Here is a 22213-nt window from a genome sequence, read left to right as displayed (position 1 = left end):
TTCACAGTAAAACAATCACAACAGGAGGAATAGTGTAGCATCAGATAAATTGTCTTCCAATCCTTTTCACTAGAGGCAACCCTTAGTTAACAGTTATGTGTTTTTCCAGCTATTTTTGTTCAGAGACAGTATCTCCTTCCCATTTTCCATTTAGGAAAAAAAAAAAGTGTAGCTCGCTGCCTGCACTCATTTAGTTTTACATAAACACCCTCTTTGAGGCTGAAGCAAATCTGACTGATTTTCAATGTGAAAATAAAATATAAAAACTGTTCTTGGTGCTAGGCGCAGTGGCTCACGCCTATAATCCCAGGACTTTGTGAGGCCCAGATGGGCGGATCACCTGAGGTCGGGAGGTCAAGATTAGCCTGACCAACATGGATAAACCCAGTCTCTATTAAAAATGCAAAATCAAGTGGGTGTGGTGGCGCATGCCTGTAATCCCAGCTACTAGGGAGGCTGAGGCAGGAGAATTGCTTGAACCTGGGAGGTGGAGGTTACAGTGAGCCAAGATCATGCCATTGCACTCCAGCCTGGGTAACAAGAGTGAAACTCCGTCTCAAAACAAAACAAAACAAAACAAAAACAACAAAACTGTTCTTGGAGTTATTTCTTTTTTTTGAGATGGAGTCTCGCTATGTCACCCAGGCTGGAGTGCAGTGGTGTGATCTCAGCTCACTGCAACCTCCGCCTCATGGGTTCAAGCAATTCTCCTGCCTCAGCCTCCCAAGTAGCTTGGATTACAGGCATGTGCCACCACACCCAGCTAATTTTTGTATTTGTAGTAGAGACAGGGTTTCACCATGTTGGCCAGGCTGGTCTTGAATTCCTGATCTCAGGTGATCCACCCAGGTCGGCCTCCCAGTCTTGGAGTTATTTCTAAACAGAACTTGTCTCTAATCCTAATGGAACAGATGTGTATGATGATCGGTATTTAATAATTTTTTTTCGTGTGGTAAATTTCAAAGCACGGAACAACACAAAGCGGAACATCACATTCGGCACAAAAATAGCGTGTTTCTTTCCGGATCTTCTTGCCATCCTTGTCGTATTGGGAGCAGCAAATTTTGCAGCGACCAGTTGGATTCTGTTTCCCGGACGTTGCTGGTATGCTCTTGGGGAAATGTCTTCCAGACAGACGAAGAGGTGTGACATCATCAGAGCACGGACGACCTCGAAGATGTTGCTGCCCTGGCTTGTGATGCTTTTCCAGCATTCTTTCAATCAATGCCAGTCTGAAGTTTATATGGCTCATCGTGTGCTCAGGATTATCCTTCTTGAACAGGATGTAGGAGTTCAGCACTGTAATGTGTAGAAGATGGTGAAAGAATTTCTTATACCAAACCTTGTGTCTTTTGCGCTCAGATGGATAAGAAGTAAGCATTTGATCAGCCGAGTCCACTGCTCCCATATTCTCGTTATAATCCACAATGACACGTGGCCTTTTAGTTTTCTTTCCATTTCTATTGTTTACTTCAATCACAGTATCATTGTGGAATGTTGACAACATTGTCACCTCCTTCCCGTCACACCATTTCAGTGCCATAAGTTCACCACAGAATCTGGCTACAGTCGTCCCCTTTGCAATCCTTTTTTTCAGATCATTTGGAATCTGTTTTCTGTTCAAACGAGCTGTCCCAACTGCATCAGTCCTATTTTGATGTAATTCTCTGAAAAGCATGGGAGATATATTAAAGTTATCGAGGAAGACACAATACCCTTGGCCAAGAAGGTCATTGACCAAGGTAAGAACAATGCGTGATGATTTCAGGCCATCGGCTGAATCTTTCAAATTCATGCCGGGCCCTGTGTGAACAAGCGCATTCCACACATAACCAGACTGACTTTCACAAAGTACATATAGCTTCAGACCAAATCGTACTCGTTTTGTCGGGAGGTACTGCTTCATAGCTAATGGCCCCTTGAACAGCATCAGTGATTCATCAACTGCAATGTTTCTGTTTGGAGTATATACAGTTGAAAATTTATTTACAAGAAAGTCGAACACAGGTTTGATCTTCTGCAATGAAATCTGGGCTTTTGATTGACCAGCAGATATAGAAGAATTGTTGACAAAATGCAGGCACCGAAACAAAAGTAAAAATCTTTCACCAGTCATAATTTGCCTGAGATAAGGTGTATCCAAAAGAGGCCTTGTTGACCAAAACATCTCCAGCTCAGGTTTCTGCACAATACCTTGCAGTAACATTACTGCAAAAAAGACTTTGAGCTCGTCATTGTCAGTGTCTTTCCATTTATCCATTCGTGAAAATCCTTTCGGACCCGGTGGCTTTGAAGCCAACAAGGCAGCTTGGGCATTTGTTTCTCTAGTAATTTTTGAAACTAATTCCTCAGTAAAGAACAGTTCAAAATACTGCAATGGGTCAGTGATATCACTGACATCGACTTTTCTGCCAGGTGTGCCGGTAAAGTCATACCTTTGACGTGGAATCATAGCACGAGCTGACCATTTCATAGAGCGCCCTGAGTCACTTGATGTAGGGCTCTTTCCATCAGATTCTAAATGGGACAGAGGCCTGATCTTATCGTCTTCTAAAGCACTATCCGAAAAATTATCAGAATCATCTATTTCCGAAAAATCAGATTCATCAAATGAATCTTCAGCCAACAACTGTTCGAGACCGGTATTACCATCACGCATAGGAATGCTACGTTTTCTAGGATTTGACATTTCAGCGATCGAGAATTACTGTATTTTGTAGATGGAAATACTACTACTAAAAACAGAATGCTATAAACAGAATGATGTCTTTTGTTTCAAAAGTCAATATACCAGAACCATGCGAAAATAACAGAAGCGAGATATTTCGTGGCAAACTTTGGGAGTAAGGTTGGCACTGTAATCCACGAGTTATCTCGGCGTAAACGCTGCAGTCGCAGGCACAGCAGCGCGTAATCTCGGGGCTAAGGAGAAATGGGTTAAACGCACACAGACAGAAGAAGCCTTTCATCTCATACGTCTTGGGGAGTCTCTAGAAGTTTTTTGAAAGGTCTCTTCTGGATGGTGTTTCTCCCGAAGCCAGTCTCGTCATCTTTTACTCCCGTGAGGTCCTTGGCCTCTGTGGCTGCCGCAGCAACACACACTTGACTTTCACTTCATGGGCAGTCCCCTTCATAGGCACTTGACACATGCTCTGTGCGCCGTCTTCCAATCCAGAGTGCCGGGAGTTAAGGGCAGTACTTCCGCCTTACTTCCGCCTCGCTAGTCGATCGGCCATGATCTCTTCCCTCTGGTTGGATCCCACAGCTTATGACAGAAACGGGCGCGCAGTGATGACAACATCAAGTCGCCAGCGGCGGCGGTGGCGGCCGGGAGACTGGGAGGGCTTCCGGCGCTGCCGGTCTGAGTGCAGAGCTGCTGTCATGGCGGCCGCTCTGTGGGGCTTCTTTCCCGTCCTGCTGCTGCTGCTGCTATCGGGGGATGTCCAGAGCTCGGAGGTGCCCGGGGCTGCTGCTGAGGGATCGGGAGGGAGTGGGGTCGGCATAGGAGATCGCTTCAAGATTGAGGGGCGTGCAGTTGTTCCAGGGGTGAAGCCTCAGGACTGGATCTCGGCGGCCCGAGTGCTGGTAGACGGAGAAGAGCACGTCGGTTTCCTTAAGTGAGCATCCTGAGGGCAGCGGGAAAAACGCTGGGATGGAGGCCGGACAGGGACCCCACCAGGAGAGTTAAGTGTCAGGACGGGACAACGTCGCTGTCTCAGACTGAAGGGGAGGGTGCCGCTAACGGTCTATGCCGGGAGACCTTGGGAGGCAGTCGGATGCTTTCCCTTTCCTGGTCCTGTACCTCTGGAATGAGCATGGCAGGCGCTCACCCCCTGCCATGGTCAGAGCATGGAGTCAGTTACTTCCAACCTTATTTTGGCCCCATGTGGGGACGATCATTCCTGGGCCCTGGGGACAGGTGGACCCTTATTAGTCTCTTGTTGGATTCTTTTATATCTTATCTGGTTTCCCTAGAACCTAGTCGTTTTTTGCATTCACTTCAGTCTTTTGGTAGCTTGTTATTATGTGGAAAGATGCGACACAAGTGGGAATTCTCAAAACCCAAAGGGCTTCTAGTGACGACATAGACTGGGAGGCTAATGTTACTGCTTCTAAAATTAATAGGCTCTGAAATTCCTAATCAAAGCACTTTTTTTTTTTTTTTTGCTTGGGGGTGGGATCGTTGTTCTTTTTTACACTTGAATTCATCGAGAGATTTGCTATATCGCACTTGTCATTTATGTGAGACTAGGGTTCCTCGACATTTCTTTCTTGCTTCTGTCCTTTCATGCTATTAGTGGAAGTGGGTTTTCTGTCTATATTAAAAGACAGGATGAATTTGTTAGCATTAGTTTTGCAGCAGCCTGCTTTTGAAATGTCTAGGCACGCGTATGTTGTTTTAAATCTTTCCACCCTTACTTGGAAGGTGAAACTGTAAACTGAAAGCAAATAATTAGGAAGTATTTCCTTTGGTGGGTTTGTACACCAGCAAATGGTATCTGAAAATCAGACAACTTAAATGTGGACATTTAAATCCAAATCTGATTTACATATTTGTTCAGATCATCTAAGTGCCCTTGAGGGGTAATTCCAACCTCAGATTAATAAATAGTGACAAATTTACAACCAGTATTTTACTGCTGTCTGTCATTAAGAATCTGGCATTAGGGCATTCTTTAGAGTTTACCCTAATTAATGATGTTTTAATGATAAAGTTCTCATTAAGCTTTAGGAATAAACCTTAATTGACCATTTGGCCACTCTTCTGTATACAGTTCTTTTAAAAAGCATTTAATTTCTGTTTAAAAATAGTATATTAGAAACAAAGTAGGAAAACAACCCTTAATGTTTCATTGTATCTTTCTTTTTATTTTTTTGAGACAAGGTCTTTTTCTGTTACTCAGCCTGGAGTGCAGTGGCGAGATCATAGTTCATGGCAGCTTCAAACTTCTGTACTCAAGTGATCCTCCTGTCTCAGCCTCCTGAGTAGGTAGGACTACAGGCGGACGCCACCATGTCCAGCTAATTTTTTAATTTTTTGTAGAGACAGAGTCTTGCTATGTTGCCCAGTGTGGTCTCAAACTCCTGGCCTCAAGTGATATTTCTCCCTCAGCCTGTCACATTTTTGGGATTATAGGCGTGAGCCATGGTGCCTGCCATTTTTCCAGCTTCTTTTGGAATCATATGACTTAGGTTTTTACTAGTAAAATACGACATGTAGTAGATTGTATCCTGCCTTTTTCACTTAATATTTTTGAACAGCTTTTGATACCATTTCATGTTCTTTATTTGTATGTAGAAAGGTTGATGGAGAATTTCCAGGCGCGGTGGCTCATACCTGTAATCTTAGCACTTTGGGAGGCTGAGGTGGAAGGATCGCTTGAGCCCAGGAGTTTCAGACCAGCTGGGGCAACATAGCGGGACCCCATCTCTACAAAAAATAAATAATTAGCCAGGAGTGGTGGTGTGCACCTGTAGTCCAAGCTACTCAGGAGGCTGAGGTGGGAGGATCACTTGAGCCGAGGCGGTTGAGGCTGTAGTGAGCTGTGATCATGCCATTGCGTTCCAGCCTGGGCTACAGAGCAAAACCCTGTCTCTCAGGAAAAAAAGAAAGATTGATGGAGAATTAATATGAGGAGTTTATGGTGATAATCTTATTGGAAAAGGGGTAGGTAATTTGTATTGTAGCTGTTTTGCATGACTAGCACACAGTTTTGACTTACATTTGTGCTTATTGGAGGTGGCTTAGGACTTGGTTAATGGAGATAAAGGGAATTGGGCCTGAAGACTCCTCATGCCATTTCTTGCTATCATCACAATGTATATAAGCCATAATTTATTTAACCAGTCCTCTATTTTTGGACAGGTGGTTTTCATGTGTTTTTGTTTGTTTTTTTACATAGTAATATTATATTCTATACTTTTTTGCACTTTTTATTATAGAAATTTTCAAACATGCATAGAATGGCATTCCACTGTTTTGTTTCATGTCTTTTGTGTACCTCATTAATTTTTTTCTGAAATATTTTTAAATGGTTCTAAGCATAATAGGATTTTACTTGTAAAAGCATTATTATGTATCTCCAAAAAATAAGGACTTAAACAAAAACCACATTACCATTATTGATTCAACAAAAGAATCATGCCTTAATATCATCTAACAGTCCCATTTTTATGTTTCCTCAGTTATCTCAAAAATATTTTTTATATAATTGTTCTTTCAAATCAGGATCCATAAGGCCTACATTTTGTAGAGTACATTTTTAAGGACGAATTTTAAATTTTGTATTGCAAACTTTATGTTATTTTTCTCAAGTAAAATATTAACCTTAGGATGATAAATATATTTGCTTTTTCTTTAATTATTTCTGATATTATTTGTGTTCCACTGTCATCAGTTTGTTTTTTTCTGGATCTGAAAAAATGTTTTGAAATTGGTTCAGTCAGGGCTGGGTACGGTGGCTCATACCTGTAATCCTAGCACTTTGGGAGGCCGAGGCAGGCAGATCACCAGAGGTCAGGAGTTCGAGACCAGCCTGGCAAACATGGAAAAACCCCGTCTCTACTAAAAATACAAAAAAAAAAATCAGCCAGGCATACTGGCGGTAGTCTGTAATCCCAGCTACTAGGGAGGCTGAGGCAGGAGAATCACTTAAACCCAGGAGGTGGAGGTTGCAGTGAGCAGAGATCACCCCACTGCACTCCATCCTGGGTGACAGAGCAAGACTCTGTCTCAAAAAAAAAAAAGAAAGAAATTGGTTCAGTCAGGGTCCCATTAAGAAGTAGAAGATGCACTCAAATTAGAGTAATTCAAGGATAATTTAATGAAGGCATCAAACAGTGTAGTCATGGTGTTGGGAAACAGCCAGATTGTGCAGTACCCTGGAGCTTACAACCTCAAGGTTATTATCACCACCTCTAATCCTGAAGGAAGAGGAGAGTAGAGGTTACTGGAACCTTGAAGGGAAGAAAGGCCTGCATTGAAAGACACAAACCAGTCCCTTAACACAGCCAGTCAGAGGTGGCCTGTCAGTGAGAGATCTGGGGGGAAAATAGACTAAGCTCATTTTCTTTCCTTCCTCCAGTCTGCAAAGAGGAGAAAGGTAGAGAGTGGATCTAGAGGGCAAATGGAACATGTCCAGGCCAGGCATAAGTTAACTTTTTTACATTTCAATTCTGGCTTAGTGTGCTCTGGAGTGACACTTTTTCATCTTACTTTTTTTTTTTTTTGAGACGGAGTCTCGATCTGTCACCCAAGCTGGAGTGCAATGGCACAATCTCGGCTCATTGAAACTTCCGCCTCCCAGGTTCGAGTGATTCTCCTGCCCCAGCCTCCTGAGTAGCTGGGACTACAGGCGCATGCCACCACACCCAACTAATTTTTGTATTTTTAGTAGAGACAGGGTTTCACCGTATTAGTCAGGATGGTCTCGTCATCTTGCTTTTTAGTAACTGTTGTGGATATCATCAGTATCAGTTATTCCTTTAACTATGAAAGAGCCTATGAGGATTTAAGAAGCATTATTTTAATATATTATTATGATATCGGGAATTCTCTGATACAGTTGGTCATTTTAGAACCATTTATTTTCCTGAAACATAAACTTTTTTCCCCCCTCAGAATAGTAGTTTCTCATTTTTCGAACAAATTAATTTTGATCTGTGAAATGAAATTATCAGCTCTTGATAGGATGGTTTTCTAAATCTAGGAAGTTGAGAAGAAATCAGTAAGGAAAAGATGGATGTTTTTAACTACATCAACATTTTAAGCTTCTAGTAACCAAAGTAAATGGGAATTATTTATAGCAAATAGAACAAATGGTACTTAAATACCTTTTATTATTTGTTAAAAAGAACAGAAAACCGGCCAGGCGCAGTGGCTCACGCCTGTAATCCCAGCACTTTTGGGAGGCCGAGGCGGGCGGATCACGAGGTCAGGAGATTGAGACCATTCTGGCTAACACGGTGAAACCCCGTCTCTACTAAAAATACAAAAAATTAACCGGGCGTGATGGAGGGGGCCTGTAGTCCCAGCTACTCGGGAGGCTGAGGAAGGAGAATGGCGTGAACGCAGGAGGCGGAGCTTGCAGTGAGCCGAGATAGAGCCACTGCACTCCAGCCTGGGCGACAGAGTGAGACTCCGTCTCAAAAAAAAAAAAAAAGAAGAACAGAAAACCAAAAATTGCAGGTTAAAACTAGAACAAAATGCTTTTTTTTTTTTTTTTTTTTTTTTTTTTTTTGGAGATGGAGTTTTTGCTCTGGTTGCCCAGGCTGGACAGCTTACTGCAACCTCTGCCTCCCGGGTTAAAGCAATTCTCCTATCTCAGTCTCCGGAGTAGCTGGGATTACAGGCATGCGCCACCACGCCTGGCTAATTTTGTATTTTTAGTAGAGATGGGGTTTCTCCATGTTGGTCAGGCTGGTCTCTAACTCCCAACCTCAGGTGATCTGTCTGCCTCGGCCTCCCAAAGTGCTGGGATTACAGGCGGCAGCCACCACGCCTGGCCTGCCATTTTTAACAGTAAGAAGTTGTTGGGGGTGAATGGCAAAATTGGAACCCTAATATTTTAATAATAATGTATATTCAATGAAGACGTGGCTTTAGAATGGGAATTGTGTTTCTGTCACCTGTCATCTCTACCCATAGAAGGAAAATAATTACTTTCTCTGTCAGGCTTCTCTGCTACCCTGGAGTGGTCTTGGGTATTTTCAGAACCTATCCAGTGTAATTATAGACACTGAAGGCCGGCACAGTGGCTCATGCCTGTAATCCCAGCACTTTGGGAGGCTGAGACGGGTGGATCACCCGAGGTCAGGAGTTCGAGACCAGCCTGGCCAACATGGTGAAACCCCGTCTCTACTAAAAATACAAAAATTAGCTGGGCATGATGGGGCACGCCTGTAATCCCAGCTACTCTGGAGGCTGAGGCAGGAGAATCGCTCGAACCCGGGAGGCGGAAGTTGCAGAGAGCTGAGATCGTGCTATTGCACTCCACCCTGAGCGTCGCAGTGAGACTCCGTCTCAAAAGAAAAAAGAAAAGAAACTGAAGCATAGGACAACTTTCGCCAAGGTTTTGTTTGTTTGTTTGCCCGTTGCTTTTAATGTCATTTTTCAGGAGAGTTGATTTGGGAATTAGCAAATAAGAAAAGACTAAGCTGTTGATCAGTAGTAGCTAAACATGATTTTCATTTTTCCAGGACAGATGGGAGTTTTGTGGTTCATGATATACCTTCTGGATCTTATGTAGTGGAAGTTGTATCTCCAGCTTACAGATTTGATCCCGTTCGAGTGGATATCACTTCGAAAGGAAAAATGAGGTGAGGGCACCTGATTTAATTTTTGCCAAAAGCTAGGCTACCGAATACCTTAGTATATATTCCTTTTAGAATTAATAGTTTAGATGGAAAATTATTTTTATTTAAACTACAGCTATTCCTTAAAACACTTAAAATATCCTCGTTTATTTAATCTGAACATTGAAAAAATTGTAAAGTTAAGCTTCTTGCTCTGGCTTAAAATTTATTTTAAAGCTCCTAATATGATTACATAAAGAAAAGGTAAGATTACTTACTATAGGAGCTAAAGTGCTATGAAAGTTATAATTGAAATATGATTATTAAGTTGGAAATAATTTAACTTTTCTAAATTAGAAATACTATTCATCACCTGTTTTTCACTGGGATATTTTGATAATACCTCTTATTACCTATTTGATACTTCATTGATCTAGAAATTTCTGTGGTCCTTTCTTTATGGAATCTTTTATGTTCAATGGAAATATAGTATTTCTAGGGAAAACAATTGAGGTGAAAAGAACTATAGTCTAATTTAGACTGTGAGTGTGGAATAGCAAAACCTATTTGAAGTTGAAACATTTGTGTAGATATCTATAGTCTTCAGAGTCAGCTTCCCATTATAATAGAACACATTTATTTATTTATTTTGTTGTCTCATGGCAATAGCATCCTCTTTGGTCAAATCTGACCAGGAAATATATGAAGCAACTCCTAAGTGGTAATGTCTCTTCTTTAAGCTATCAAATATGACTATGTTGCAGTAATAAAGCACAGGTCATGCAAAGGCAAAAACAATTTCTGGAGGTGGAGGACTAATAAATAATTTTACTACTGATCTTTTTGGTGTCTGCGCAGCATATTTAGACTGACTTGTAGAGACTCAAAATTGAGCTGACACATGTTCAGTTAGTACCATACTATTTACATTTGAGTTAGTGTTTACTCCTCAAATTTGTTTCTTCTTTCTTTGCTTTCTTTGACATTGAAAGTTTTAAAAATGTAATATGTAAATATGCCATAATTCAAATAGAATGAGTCACACATGGAGTTGTCCCATCCTTTATCTTAGCTGCGTGTTAGTCCATTGGTGGATTTGCCATCATTTATATAACCGGCTCCTATTGATAGACAAGCAGTGATTTCTTTCTCTTCTTTTAGCATGTATACTAAACAGAGACAGTTATCAAGAGAATATTCTTTTTTTTTTTTTGAGACAAAGTCTTGCTCTGTTGCCCAAGCTAGAGTGCAGTGGCGCAATCTTGGCTCATTGAATCCTCTGCCTCCCAGGTTCAAGGGATTCTCGTACCTCAGCCTCCCAAGTAGTTGGGATTACAGCTGCACGCCACCATGCCTGTCTGATTTTTTTGTTTGTTTGTTTGAGATGGAGTCTCGCTCTGTCACCCAGGCTGGAATGCAGTGGTGTGATTTCGGCTCACTGCAACCTCTGCCTCCTGGGTTCAAGCAGTTCTTCTGCCTCAGCCTCCTAAGTAGCTGGGACTACAGGCACCTACCACCAACGCCCGGCTAATTTTTGTATTTTTAGTAGAGACAGGATTTCACCATATTGGCCAGGCGGGTCTCGAACTCCTGACCTTGTGATCTGCCTGCCTCCCAAAGTCCTGGGATTACAGGCGTGAGCCACGGCACCTGGCCTGATTTTTTTATTTTTTGTAGAGATGGGGTTTCGCCATGTTGGCCAGGCTGGTCTCAAACTCCTGACCTCAAGTGATCTGCCCACTTTGGCCTCCCAAAGTGCTGGGATTACAGATGTGAGCCACTGCACCTGTCCAAGAGAATATTCTTGATATTATCAGGAAAGTAATACTCTAATGCCACTAATATATTCTTAAAAACAAATTACTTTTCCCCCCTACTTTGTAGAGAGACAAAATCTTGCTATGTTGCCTAGGCTGGAGTGTAGTGGTTTTTCTCAGGTGCAATCATAGCCCACTACAGCCTCAAATTGACCTTTAGTGATCTTCCCACCTCAGCCTCCTAAGTAGCTGGGATTATAGGCATGACTGTACCACTGCACTCCAGCCTGGGCAACAAAGCAAGATCCTGTCTCAAAAAAAAAAAAAATATATATATATGTGTGTGTGTGTGTGTGTGTGTGTGTGTGTGTGTATACATATATGTGTATATGTAAAGTTCTTTTATATTAAATCTGTGCCTTAAAGGACTTATTCATGACTTTTTGTATATTTTAGAATTGTAAGCTTGGAAATGGAGGGGTACGTGGATCACAGTATATGTTATACATACTGCTTTAAACATTTTTTTTATATTGAAAACACAATATTGGACGGAATGAGAGCTGTTACACAAAAGGGAATACTTGTATTTTTTTTTTAATCCTTTTTACTCTGGTTAAATTTTGAATAAAATAGTCTTAGCAAATAGGAATATTGTTTTAAATATAGACGGTCCCCAGCTTACAATGGTTCAACTTATAATTTTTTTTTTTTTTAATTTGAGACAGTCTCGCTCTGTCACCAGGCTGGAGTGCAGTGGCGTGATCTCGGCTCACTGCAACCTCCACCTCCCGGGTTCAAGCGATTCCCCTGCCTCAGCCTCCTGAGTAGCTGGGACTACAGGCGTGCGCCACCACTCCCAACTAATTTTGCATTTTTAATAGAGGCAGGGTCTCACCATGTTGGCCAGGATGGTTTCGATCTCTTGACATCATGATCCGCCTGCCTCGGCCTCCCAAAGTACTGGGATTACAGGTGTGAGCCACTGTGCCAGCCCTCAACTTAGAATTTTTTGACTTTACCATGGTGCGAAAGCGATACACAGTAGAAACCATACTTTAAGTACCCATAACAACCATTCTTTTTTTTATGCTTAGTACAGAATTTAGTAAGTTACATGAATTAAATAAGTTTCTTATTATAAAGTGGGCTTTGTATTAGGTGATTTTGCCACTGTTGGCTAATGTAAGTATTCTGAGCACTTTTAAGGTAGGCTAAGCTAGGCTATGTTGTTCTGTGAGTTAGCTGTATTAAATGCATTTTTGACTTACAGTATTTTTCAATCTATAATGGGCTTATCGGAATGTAAATTGAGGAGCAACTGTATAAAGTTTTCATTGCCTTTTTACCTTGAGTAAAGAGTACTTCCTGCTTTAGCACTTATGAACTGGTTGCAGCAGTGGGATTCATGTTCTCAGATACATTCCTGATGATTGGATGTCTGAAGCATAGGTTAAATTAAAAAAAAGAAAAAATTATTTAAAAATTATTTTAATAATTAGGGATGGGGCTGGGCGCGGTGGCTCACACCTGTAATCCCAGCACTTTGGGAGGCCGAGGCAGGCGAATCACGAGGTCAGGAGTTCAAGACCAGCCTGACCAACATGATGAACCCCATCTCTACTAAAAATACAAAAATTAGCCGGGCATGGTGGCGTGCGCCTGTGATTCCAGCTACTCAGGAGGCTGAGGCAGGAGAATCACTTGAACCCAGGAGGCAAAGGTTGCAGTGAGCCAAGATTGCACCACTACACTCCAGCCTGGGCTTCAGAGCGATATTTCGTCTCAAAAAAATAAAAAATAAAAAATAATTGGGGGTGTGACAGAGTAGAGAACAAAGTGGGATTCATATAAGATCCTAATTCTTTTTGTGTGTGTGTGTGTGTGTGTGTGTGTGTGACGGAGTCTCACTCTGTCACCCAGGCTGGATTGCAGTGGTGCACCCTCAGCTCACTACAATCTCCACTTCCTGGGTTCGAGTGATTCTCCTGCCTCAGCCTCCCAAGTAGCTGGGATTACAGGCACGTGCCACCATGCCTGGCTAATTTTTGTATTTTTAGTGGAGACAGGTTTTACCGTGTTGGCCAGGCTGGTCTCAAACTCCTGACCTCAAATGATCCACCCACCTTGGCCTCCCAAAGTGCTGAGATTACAGGCATTAGCCACTGTGCCCAGCCTTGACCAATATTTGATAAGCATGCAGCATGCATGAAAAATTAGTTTTGAATATATGTGGGATTTTCAGTTCTGACATTTTGGCAGAGAAATGCTGGATAAAAATATGACGAACATTTTCTTTTATTAATAAATGCATAGCTCCCCCCAAAACAAAGGAAATCCCTAGGGGATAAACTATAAACCACTTCCCCACCTGGAGATTTTGATATTCTCTAACCCAGAAGGCTCAGATTTAATTAGCAATGTGCAGGGAGGAGGCAAGCCATGGGCTTGCTTGGAGTCAGAATTAGATCTAAAATTTGGTCCTCCCTTTGACCTTTGGTACTAAAATGCAGAAGGCCCTGGATTTTCGGAGGGAAAAGTCTGATGCTGGCCTTTGGGGGAAAAAGTCTCCCCTGAAAACTGATAGTTATGCTCCTATACTCATTACAATTTGGGGTATGAATTTATTACTTTCTGCATAATCCAGGAACTTCCAAGCTAAGCAACGAACACAATAGTTTCTGTTTATAATTCCCAAATTCCTGGCTGTAACAAATGCATAATCTCTCTGGAAGGAGATACCCTTTGTATCTCTTTACTTAAATAAAGGTAAATAAAGTCTACTAAACTTAGAAAGAACCCAAGAAAACAGTCTACATTGAGTCAGCAAATAAATCAGACCTCTAAGAACTTTAAATAGTAGAATTATTAGATATAGACTGTAAAATAATTTAATGTATATTTAAAGTACTTAAGGAAATAAAAGACTGCCATAGAAATGATATACCAAAATAGGCTATAGATATTTGAAAAAAGAATAGAATAGAATCTCTACAATGAATATAGGCATTGAAATGTACAACTAAATGGATGTATTAAGAAACTGAGCAGAAGTTTGATGAAGTGGGAGATAGATCAGAAAAAAAATTTCCCAACACAGCAATGACAGTGAAATAGGAGAGGCAGTTTTCAAAAAGTAAAATGGATCCTATGTAAACATGGATGAGAATTTTGATTAAAATTAGTGCATCTTTGGTGAAAAATGTAGCGTTACCTATAGCACTGCTGCAGTGCTTTCTTGCATTATAAAATTTTCTGGCAATATAGCCTTAAAAATTGGTTACATCCAATAATGCATTTCTTAGACCATCAAAAAAATAAAATCCAGTATTTTTGTATGGTATAATGAAGTAAATTCATTACTAGATATAATGAAATAACTTTGGCACCAGAAGGATTCTAAAAGAACTTTTGACGTAAATAGAAGTTAGGGAACTGATTTAATCCCACAGGTCTAGGTAATGACAGAGCTGCAGCTAGAAGATTCCAAGTCTAGCGTTTTTTTCTCTGTGTTTTGTTGCATATTTTAGACATGTAGATAAAGCTATTTTGGTCAGATTTTCAAGATCAAAAGTTTAGGTTTTAAAGCATTTTGGAAAAAGCTGAAAGTGTGTATAAGGCATTGCTAATATAATATAAGCAGTTCTTTTAACCAGTAATGTTTTTAATGGAATTACTGTTGCTTTCCCCATGTTGCTTTATCAGAGCAAGATATGTGAATTACATCAAAACATCAGAGGTTGTCAGACTGCCCTATCCTCTCCAAATGAAATCTTCAGGTCCACCTTCTTACTTTATTAAAAGGGAATCGTGGGGCTGGACAGACTTTCTAATGAACCCAATGGTATGTATCAGGCTAAAATAAAGCACTTTACTAATACCTAATTTGCTTCTAGGCAGTGGAAACTTCAAACCTCTGTGAGATAGAAAGCTGAGGTCAGATTGGTGGATGAAAGGATAATTGTGAATAATTTGCAGATTTCAGAAGAATAGTGGCTTTGGGAATACGTAATGAAGAGAATATAATGAGAATTGCACTGTAGATTTGATTATTGAAATGTGTAATAGAAATTGGATAAATATTTATAGCATGTTTTACATTTCAAATAGAATGAGAATACTCAGTAAGTCAGTCATACCTGGAGCTGTCTCATTCTTCATACTACCTGCGTATTTTTTGTTTGTGTTTTGTTCTGGCTTTTTTTAGACGGGGTTTCACTCTTGCTGGCCAGGCTGGAGTGCAATGGCGCGATCTCGGCTCACCACAACCTCTGCCTCCCAGGTTCAAGCGATTCTCCTGCCTCAGCCTCCCAAGTAGCTGGGATTACAGGCATGCTCCACCACGCCCGGCTAATTTTGTATTTTTAGTAGAGACAGAGTTTCTCCATCTTGGCCAGGCTGGTCTTGAACTCCTGACCTCAGATGATCTGCCCGCCTCGGCCTCCTAAAGTGCTGGGATTATAGGCGTGAGCCACCGCACCCAGCCATACTGCCTGCATATTATTAGTCCATTGATGAATGTGCCATCATTTATTAACCAGCCCCTATTGATAGCACAAGTAAGGATTTCTTCCTCTTTTTTTAACATGTGTAGTGAAGAGAAAAGTTATTCTATGGTAATTTAAGTAGTTGGCATTATGAACCGATGTTATGATACTCACTAATAATAAAACACTAATAGCATGCATTCTTTAAAAATTTGTTTTTATTTTTAATTATTATAGGTGCCTAATAGATGTACATTTATGAAGTACATGTGATGTTTTGATATAGGCATACGATGTGTATTAATCACATCAGGGTAATTGGGATATCCCTCACCTTAAGCATTTATCATGTTTTTATAAATGTTAGGAACATACCAGTTCCACTCTTTGGTTGTTATTTTAAAATATACAATAAATTATTGTTGACTATCGTCAAGAAAACAGTTTTTAGAAACAAATGAACCTTTTCTTTTGCTGTTTTTAAAAATTGAATTGCTGTCTTAGAATTTATCTAAGTAGGCCAGGCGTGGTGGCTCATGCCTATAATCCCAGCACTTTGGGAGGCTGAGGTGGGCGGATCACAAGGTCAGGAGTTCGAGACCAGCCTGGCCAACATGGTGAAACCTCGTCTCTATCAAAAATATAAAAAGTTAGCTGGGTGTGGTGGCGGGGACCTGTAATCCCAGCTACTCGGGAGGCTGAGGCAGGAGAACTGCTTGAACCAGAGGGGGTGGAGGTTGCAGTGAGCCAAGATTGCACCACCACACTTCAGCCCGGGGAACAGAGCGAGATCGTGTCTCAAAAAATAAAAATAAAAGAATTTATCTAAGTTTTGGTCATAATCCTTGCTGATAGCTATTTAGATCACACATGATCTATTTTCAGAGGCTGTATATCCCCTAGGGAGGAATAAATTAGTACCTAGAATCTGTTATCAGAGATAAAGAGGCGGGGGGAGACTGGATGGAAGAAGTCAGCAGTGAAACTCCAGAGCTTATTCACCTTCCATGTTCTCATTTCTGAAATTCCGTGGAAGTGTATCTAGTGCTCCAGTGCTTGATGCTTCTAGGTCATTTTTCAAAACTGGTCTGCTAAAGTAGGTCAGTTTTCCAAGAACCACAGTCACCTGAAAAGAGCAGTTAGCTTGCCATCAGATCACCAATCCCATTGCCAGACTATAGATTAAAAAAAAAAAAAAAAAGGGAATAGATAGTTCCATTTGCAAACGATTTGTGTTAAATAACACTGTAACTCTGCAAAAAGATAGGTGGGTGGCACAACTATGAAGTGAGGTGTCTATAAAGTCCAAACATACATACAGAAAACTTTAATATTCTATAATAGTCCACCATAGTCAGACAGACAGCCCCTTGCTATCATCAGAACTGGCTCAGTAGAATTGAGGTGGTTGCTACTAGTGTTATTGTATAGACAACATTTAAATCTTTAATTTTACCATTGGTTGTTAAGTGCAGTTTTTGTTCTATTAACTGTAAAGTGGGGGAAAAACATTTTCTGGATTTTTTTTTTTCTGCAGGTTATGATGATGGTTCTTCCTTTATTGATATTTGTGCTTCTGCCTAAAGTGGTCAACACAAGTGATCCTGACATGAGACGGGTAAGATGATGGTCCAGCTATAGATTTTTTTTTTTTTTTTAAGAGATAGAGCCTCTGTTGCTCAAGCTGGAATGCAGTGGCACAGTGAGTTTGAGTGGCCTCAAACTCCCGGGCTCAAGCTATCCACCTGCCTCAGCCTCCCAAAGCACTGGGATTATAGGTCTGAGGCACCATGCCTGGCCCCATCTGTGGGTTTTTGAACCGTATTGTGATGTTTGCTCTGTCCCATCGTAGCTGGGTAGCTTAGTTTTTCTCAATTTTATTCTAGTTCCCAAGCCAAATTAATCTAGAGATTGTATTAACATAGTATCATGTTTATGGCTTTTAATTAGTTGCTTCCATTAGACTAGATAAATTGTTAGTTCTGCCTGATAAAGGCCTGGATCTCTTTATGTAGCTAAAACATCTTACTGCATCCTAGCCTCTTTGTGTGCCTTACTTTTTAAATAGCTGAAATGTACAATACTTCTGGTATACTTAATCTAAATATTTTACAAAGTGATTATTCCTATGATCTGCCTTTACTTTACAAAACTCTCTTCAGAGTACATACTCAGTTTATGTGTTCAGACACACAGATAGACCAAGGGGGATGGATAAGTAGAAGAGTGACCTTTGAATTCTGTTCCACAAAACCATACTGGTTCTGCAGAGGGAGAGGATTTGCTAAGTAGGATGCTTCCAATTTAGTGCCACCACATTTTCTCTTTGAATATTGGCTTCTATTTGAACTCTTCATTTTTTCAAAAAACCATCATGCGTTTTTCTGTTCAACCATCAACAAGTATCTTCTGAGTTTCAAGGTTCCCCATTTTATTTAGTATATAGATGTGGTGACATTTTATTCATTCCTGAGTAAACATTTATCAATTTCTAGGGTCTAGATACTGGAGATACAGAAATGAATTATAGGCCATACCTGTCATCAGTAGGCTCAGTCCCAGTTAAATGTAGAAAATAGAATGGATTTATCAAATAGTCTTCTTGCTATCCGGGGATTTTGTGACTTTTTCTTTTCTTTTTTCTTAGTAGAAATTTGTCTTATTTCTTAAAGAAATAAAGTAAATAAAAATGTTTGCTAAGGTAGTAGGTGATTACGTTCTGTGGAAGGTAATAAGGGGTATATTCAAAGCAGGAATGGCAGAAAAAGATTCATAGGAAAAGAAAGGTTTTTGATATTTCAAAATGTTTTATTGGTAAATGTTTGCATTTTTGCTTCAGTGTTAGACTGAAAGTAATACATCCTGTGCATTCCTTGTATATGTTAAGCCAATTAACTGTGGCATCAGTAGAAGGAAACATCAGAAGTCACATTTGATTAAAAGTTCATTCCGGCCGGGTGCAGTGGCGCAGGCCTGTAATCCCAGCACTTTGGGAGGCCAAGGCAGGTGGATCACCTGAGGTCAGGAGTTCAGGACCAGCCTGACTAACATGGTGAAACCCCGTCTCTAATAAACACAAAAAAATTAGCCGGGCATGGTGGCGCATGCCTGTAATCTGAGCTACTTGGGAGGCTGAGACAGGAGAATCGCTTGAACCTGGGAGGCAGAGGTTGCAGTGAGCCGAGATCGTGCCATTGCACTCCAGCCTGGGCAATAAGAGCAAAACTCCGTTTAAAAAAAAAAAAAAAAGTTCATTCCTTGTGAAGTGCTTTGCACATAGTAAGCATCTTAAAAAGTTGATTCAAGAGCTTCAGAAGCTCTCTTCCTTGGCACTGCCTGCAGAGGTGGCACCATCTCCTACTTGGCATCATGGCTGCCCTCAGATCCTTTGTGAAGCCCAAGATCATCAAAAAGACAACTAAGAGGTTTATCTGGCACCAGTCAGACCAATATGTCAAAATTTAGCTTAACTGGCAGAAACCTAGAGGTGTTGACAACAGTGTTCATAGAAGATTCAAGGGCCAGATCTTGATCCCCAGCATTGGTTATGGGAGCAGCAAAGAAACAAAGTACTTACTACCCAGTGGCTTCTGGAAGTTCCTGATCTACAACATCAAGGAGCTGGAAGTACTGCTGATCTGCAACAAATGTTACCGTGCTGAGATTACTCACAGTGTTTCCTCCAAGAACCACAAAACCATCTGGAAAGAGCAGCCCAGCTGGCCATCACAGTCACTAGTCCCAATGCCAGGCTCCACAGTGAGGAAAAGGAATCAACGGCTCTCATGCATGTTTTATTTGTGTTTAAATAAAACCACAAAAACTGAAGAAAAAAAAAAAGGGAGCTTCAGAATTGAACAGATTCAAAAATAGAGTTGATATATGTTTGCAGGGACTCAAGAGCTGTTACCATATACATTTGTTTCTTAATTATTGGGGCATGTTAACATACTTGATTTATGTTTACAATATTTCTTTCGCTAGCCTTATTTGTAAAAGCAACTTCTCCTTTAAAACTTAGGAATCAATTCTACCTTTGTGGGAAAAGCTCAAGCTAATATCCCAACAGTGTTCAATTTGAAATGGAAGCCTAGTGCTGTGCTGTGTGCCTATAGTCCCAGCTGCCCAGGAAGCTGAGGCAGGAGGATCACCTGAGCACTGTCTCCTAAAAAAAAAAAAAAAAAAAGAAAAGAATGAAAGAAATGATAGATAATATAGTATTTGCTATCTTTTTCATGTATGAATGGACTAAAGTCAATTTTAAGTTCACTTTGAGAATGTCACTTAAAATTTAAATGAAGCAGATGTTACATTAATATTATATAACTATCAAACAGTACTTTATAGATTTTTGGCTCAATTAAAGGGGAGGACAAATACTCAAAAGTGCCAAGTCCTATCCTGTTTTGCCAATGACTTCTTTGTAACAGTGTGTTGCTTGCTTTAGAGTCTAATTGAAGTCATGCAAGCCATACGGCATTCATAGATTTACTACTGAGGCTTATAAATGAATTCTTAGAAATATTGCACTCATTTTCCAAACTTTACTGATACCTTGATATATAGTTAAAAATTAATATTCTGGTTATATGCATCAAAAGGAAGCATGAACTTAAAAATGTACTCATTAAAACAATAAGAAATCACTTTAATCAGAAAACATAAAATAAGAGAGGAATATGATCAAATATATTCAGTATCAGAAAAAAATGTTCTTTATTAAGACAAGCAGAATCACACGAAAGGGAACATCACACAGGGGGCCTGTTGTGGGGTGGGGGGAGGTGGGAGAGATAGCATTAGAAGATATACCTAATGTTAAATGACGAGTTAATGGGTGCAGCACACCAACATGGCACATGTGTACATATGTAACAAACCTGCACGTTGTGCACATGTACCCTAAAACTTATAATAATAATAAAAAAAAGACAAGCAGAATCAAACCCTAGGCAATCATTTATTGGACATTTACTAAGAGTCAAACTGTCTAGTGGTATAAAGGAGATATGGAAAATAGTTACTAATGATATATAGGTGAAGTACTACTGAGTATGATGCTACATCATTGCTCAGAGCCAGTACCTTTCACTTGTTCTACTCCTTTACTTTTTCCTTAATAGGAAGTGTTAGGAGTTAAAAGACTCGAAGGATCCTACATATCATTGTGCCTTGTCTTCTTGCAGGAAATGGAGCAGTCAATGAATATGCTGAATTCCAACCATGAGTTGCCTGATGTTTCTGAGTTCATGACAAGACTCTTCTCTTCAAAATCATCTGGCAAATCTAGCAGCGGCAGCAGTAAAACAGGCAAAAGTGGGGCTGGCAAAAGGAGGTAGTCAGGCCGTCCAGAGCTGGCATTTGCACAAACACGGCAACACTGGGTGGCATCCAAGTCTTGGAAAACCGTGTGAAGCAACTACTGTAAACTTGAGTCATCCCGACGTTGATCTCTTACAACTGTGTATGTTAACTTTTTAGCACATGTTTTGTACTTGGTACACGAGAAAACCCAGCTTTCATCTTTTGTCTGTATGAGGTCAATATTGATGTCACTGAATTAATTACAGTGTCCTATAGAAAATGCCATTAATAAATTATATGAACTACTATACATTATGTATATTAATTAAAACATCTTAATCCAGAAATCAAATCATCTTTCTTTTTTTTACTTAATGTTTCTTTTTTTCTGACAATTTTCTTCAATTATCTGAGGCTTGAAATTGACCTCTCCTCTTTAAAAGGGAGTGGTTGTTATTTTTAGACAACATGCACATTGTTTTTTTATGTGGCCACACCTTTCAAAATTTTCAGTTCTGTGCCATTTAATTCTCTGATAATCTGAGCCATATGTTGCTGATGTAGTTTCAATTTTTTATTATTACAGTTAGTTTCAGAGTATGGATATATGAATCACAATAGATCTTATCAACTATTTTATTCTGGTTACCATCTATGGTATTCGTTTTACAATTATTGAGTACCAGCTTTGTGCTGTGATGCAAGGTAGAATACAGAGATGGATAATATCCAAGTGCTTCTCCTTGATAGAACTTATTATGTCGGGAGGGAGGACAAATAATAGCAGGGAATGAATGGCTAGGGGAAAGAAGTACAACAGTAGGAGAGCCTTCTAGAGCCTGAGGATGGGGAGTCAACCTTAGACCTCCATATTGTAATAGAGATATATAACACAGGTAGCTTTTCAGTCCCCTCATCTTTCTCATCATAGATTCTCAGAGGTGTTAGAAGATAAATTACTACTTTCTTATTTTTGAGAGAAGTCTCGCTCTTGTATCCCAGGTTTGAGTGCAATGGCTTTATCTCGACTCACTGCAAACTCCGCCTCCCGGGTTCAAACAATTCTCCTGCCTCTGCCTCCCAAGTAGCTGGGATTAAGGCACTGGCCACCACAGCCAGCTAATTTTTGTATTTTTTAGCAGAGACAGGGTTTCACCATGTTGGCCAGGCTGGTCTCGAACTCCTGACCTCAGATGGTCTGCCCGCCTCAGCCTCCCAAAGTGCTGGGATTACAGGCGTGAGCCACCACGCCTGGTCTCTTTTTTTTTTTGAAACAGAGTTTCACTCTTGTTGCCCAAGCTGGAGTGCAAGGGCATGATCTCGGCTCACTGCAACCTCTGCCTCCTGGGTTCAAGCGATTCTTCTGCCTCA

The 22213-nt window shown here is 40.4% G+C and overlaps 2 protein-coding genes and 1 pseudogene across 2 annotated transcripts; 2 read left to right on the top strand and 1 right to left on the bottom strand.

Annotated features, from left to right (window-relative positions):
• Nucleotides 1–762: 762 nt before the first annotated feature.
• On the bottom strand, nt 763–3349 carry PGBD4 (piggyBac transposable element derived 4). Its single transcript, XM_004055915.4, has one exon. It carries the CDS (start codon nt 2687–2689, stop codon nt 932–934), a length of 1758 nt encoding a protein of 585 aa, XP_004055963.1. The 5' UTR covers nt 2690–3349; the 3' UTR covers nt 763–931.
• Nucleotides 3302–21194, top strand: EMC7 (ER membrane protein complex subunit 7). The gene is made up of 5 exons (XM_004055930.3): nt 3302–3617; nt 9199–9318; nt 14757–14895; nt 17076–17156; nt 20725–21194. The coding sequence occupies exons 1-5, from the start codon at nt 3382–3384 to the stop codon at nt 20875–20877; spliced, it is 729 nt and encodes a 242-aa protein (XP_004055978.3). The 5' UTR covers nt 3302–3381; the 3' UTR covers nt 20878–21194.
• LOC129527030 (large ribosomal subunit protein eL32-like) lies at nt 17170–20718 on the top strand (annotated as a pseudogene).
• Nucleotides 21195–22213: the final 1019 nt, after the last annotated feature.

This window comes from Gorilla gorilla, chromosome 16 (genome assembly GCF_029281585.2).
Source record: "Gorilla gorilla gorilla isolate KB3781 chromosome 16, NHGRI_mGorGor1-v2.1_pri, whole genome shotgun sequence".
In the NCBI taxonomy this organism is placed as follows: domain Eukaryota; kingdom Metazoa; phylum Chordata; class Mammalia; order Primates; family Hominidae; genus Gorilla; species Gorilla gorilla.
Note: the sequence above shows the minus strand (reverse complement) of the source record. Positions and strands in the feature narration are given on the sequence as shown.

What these genes read in the sequence shown, in the direction of transcription:
- PGBD4 (XM_004055915.4), bottom strand. Translation starts at nt 2,689, where the DNA reads ATGTCAAATCCTAGAAAACGTAGCATTCCTATGCGTGATGGTAATACC.
- EMC7 (XM_004055930.3), top strand. Translation starts at nt 3,382, where the DNA reads ATGGCGGCCGCTCTGTGGGGCTTCTTTCCCGTCCTGCTGCTGCTGCTG. An exon ending in ACTTTCTAATGAACCCAATG is followed by an intron (nt 14,896 to 17,075) that starts GTATGTATCAGG and finishes TTTTTTCTGCAG; the next exon opens with GTTATGATGATGGTTCTTCC. An exon ending in GTGATCCTGACATGAGACGG is followed by an intron (nt 17,157 to 20,724) that starts GTAAGATGATGG and finishes GTCTTCTTGCAG; the next exon opens with GAAATGGAGCAGTCAATGAA.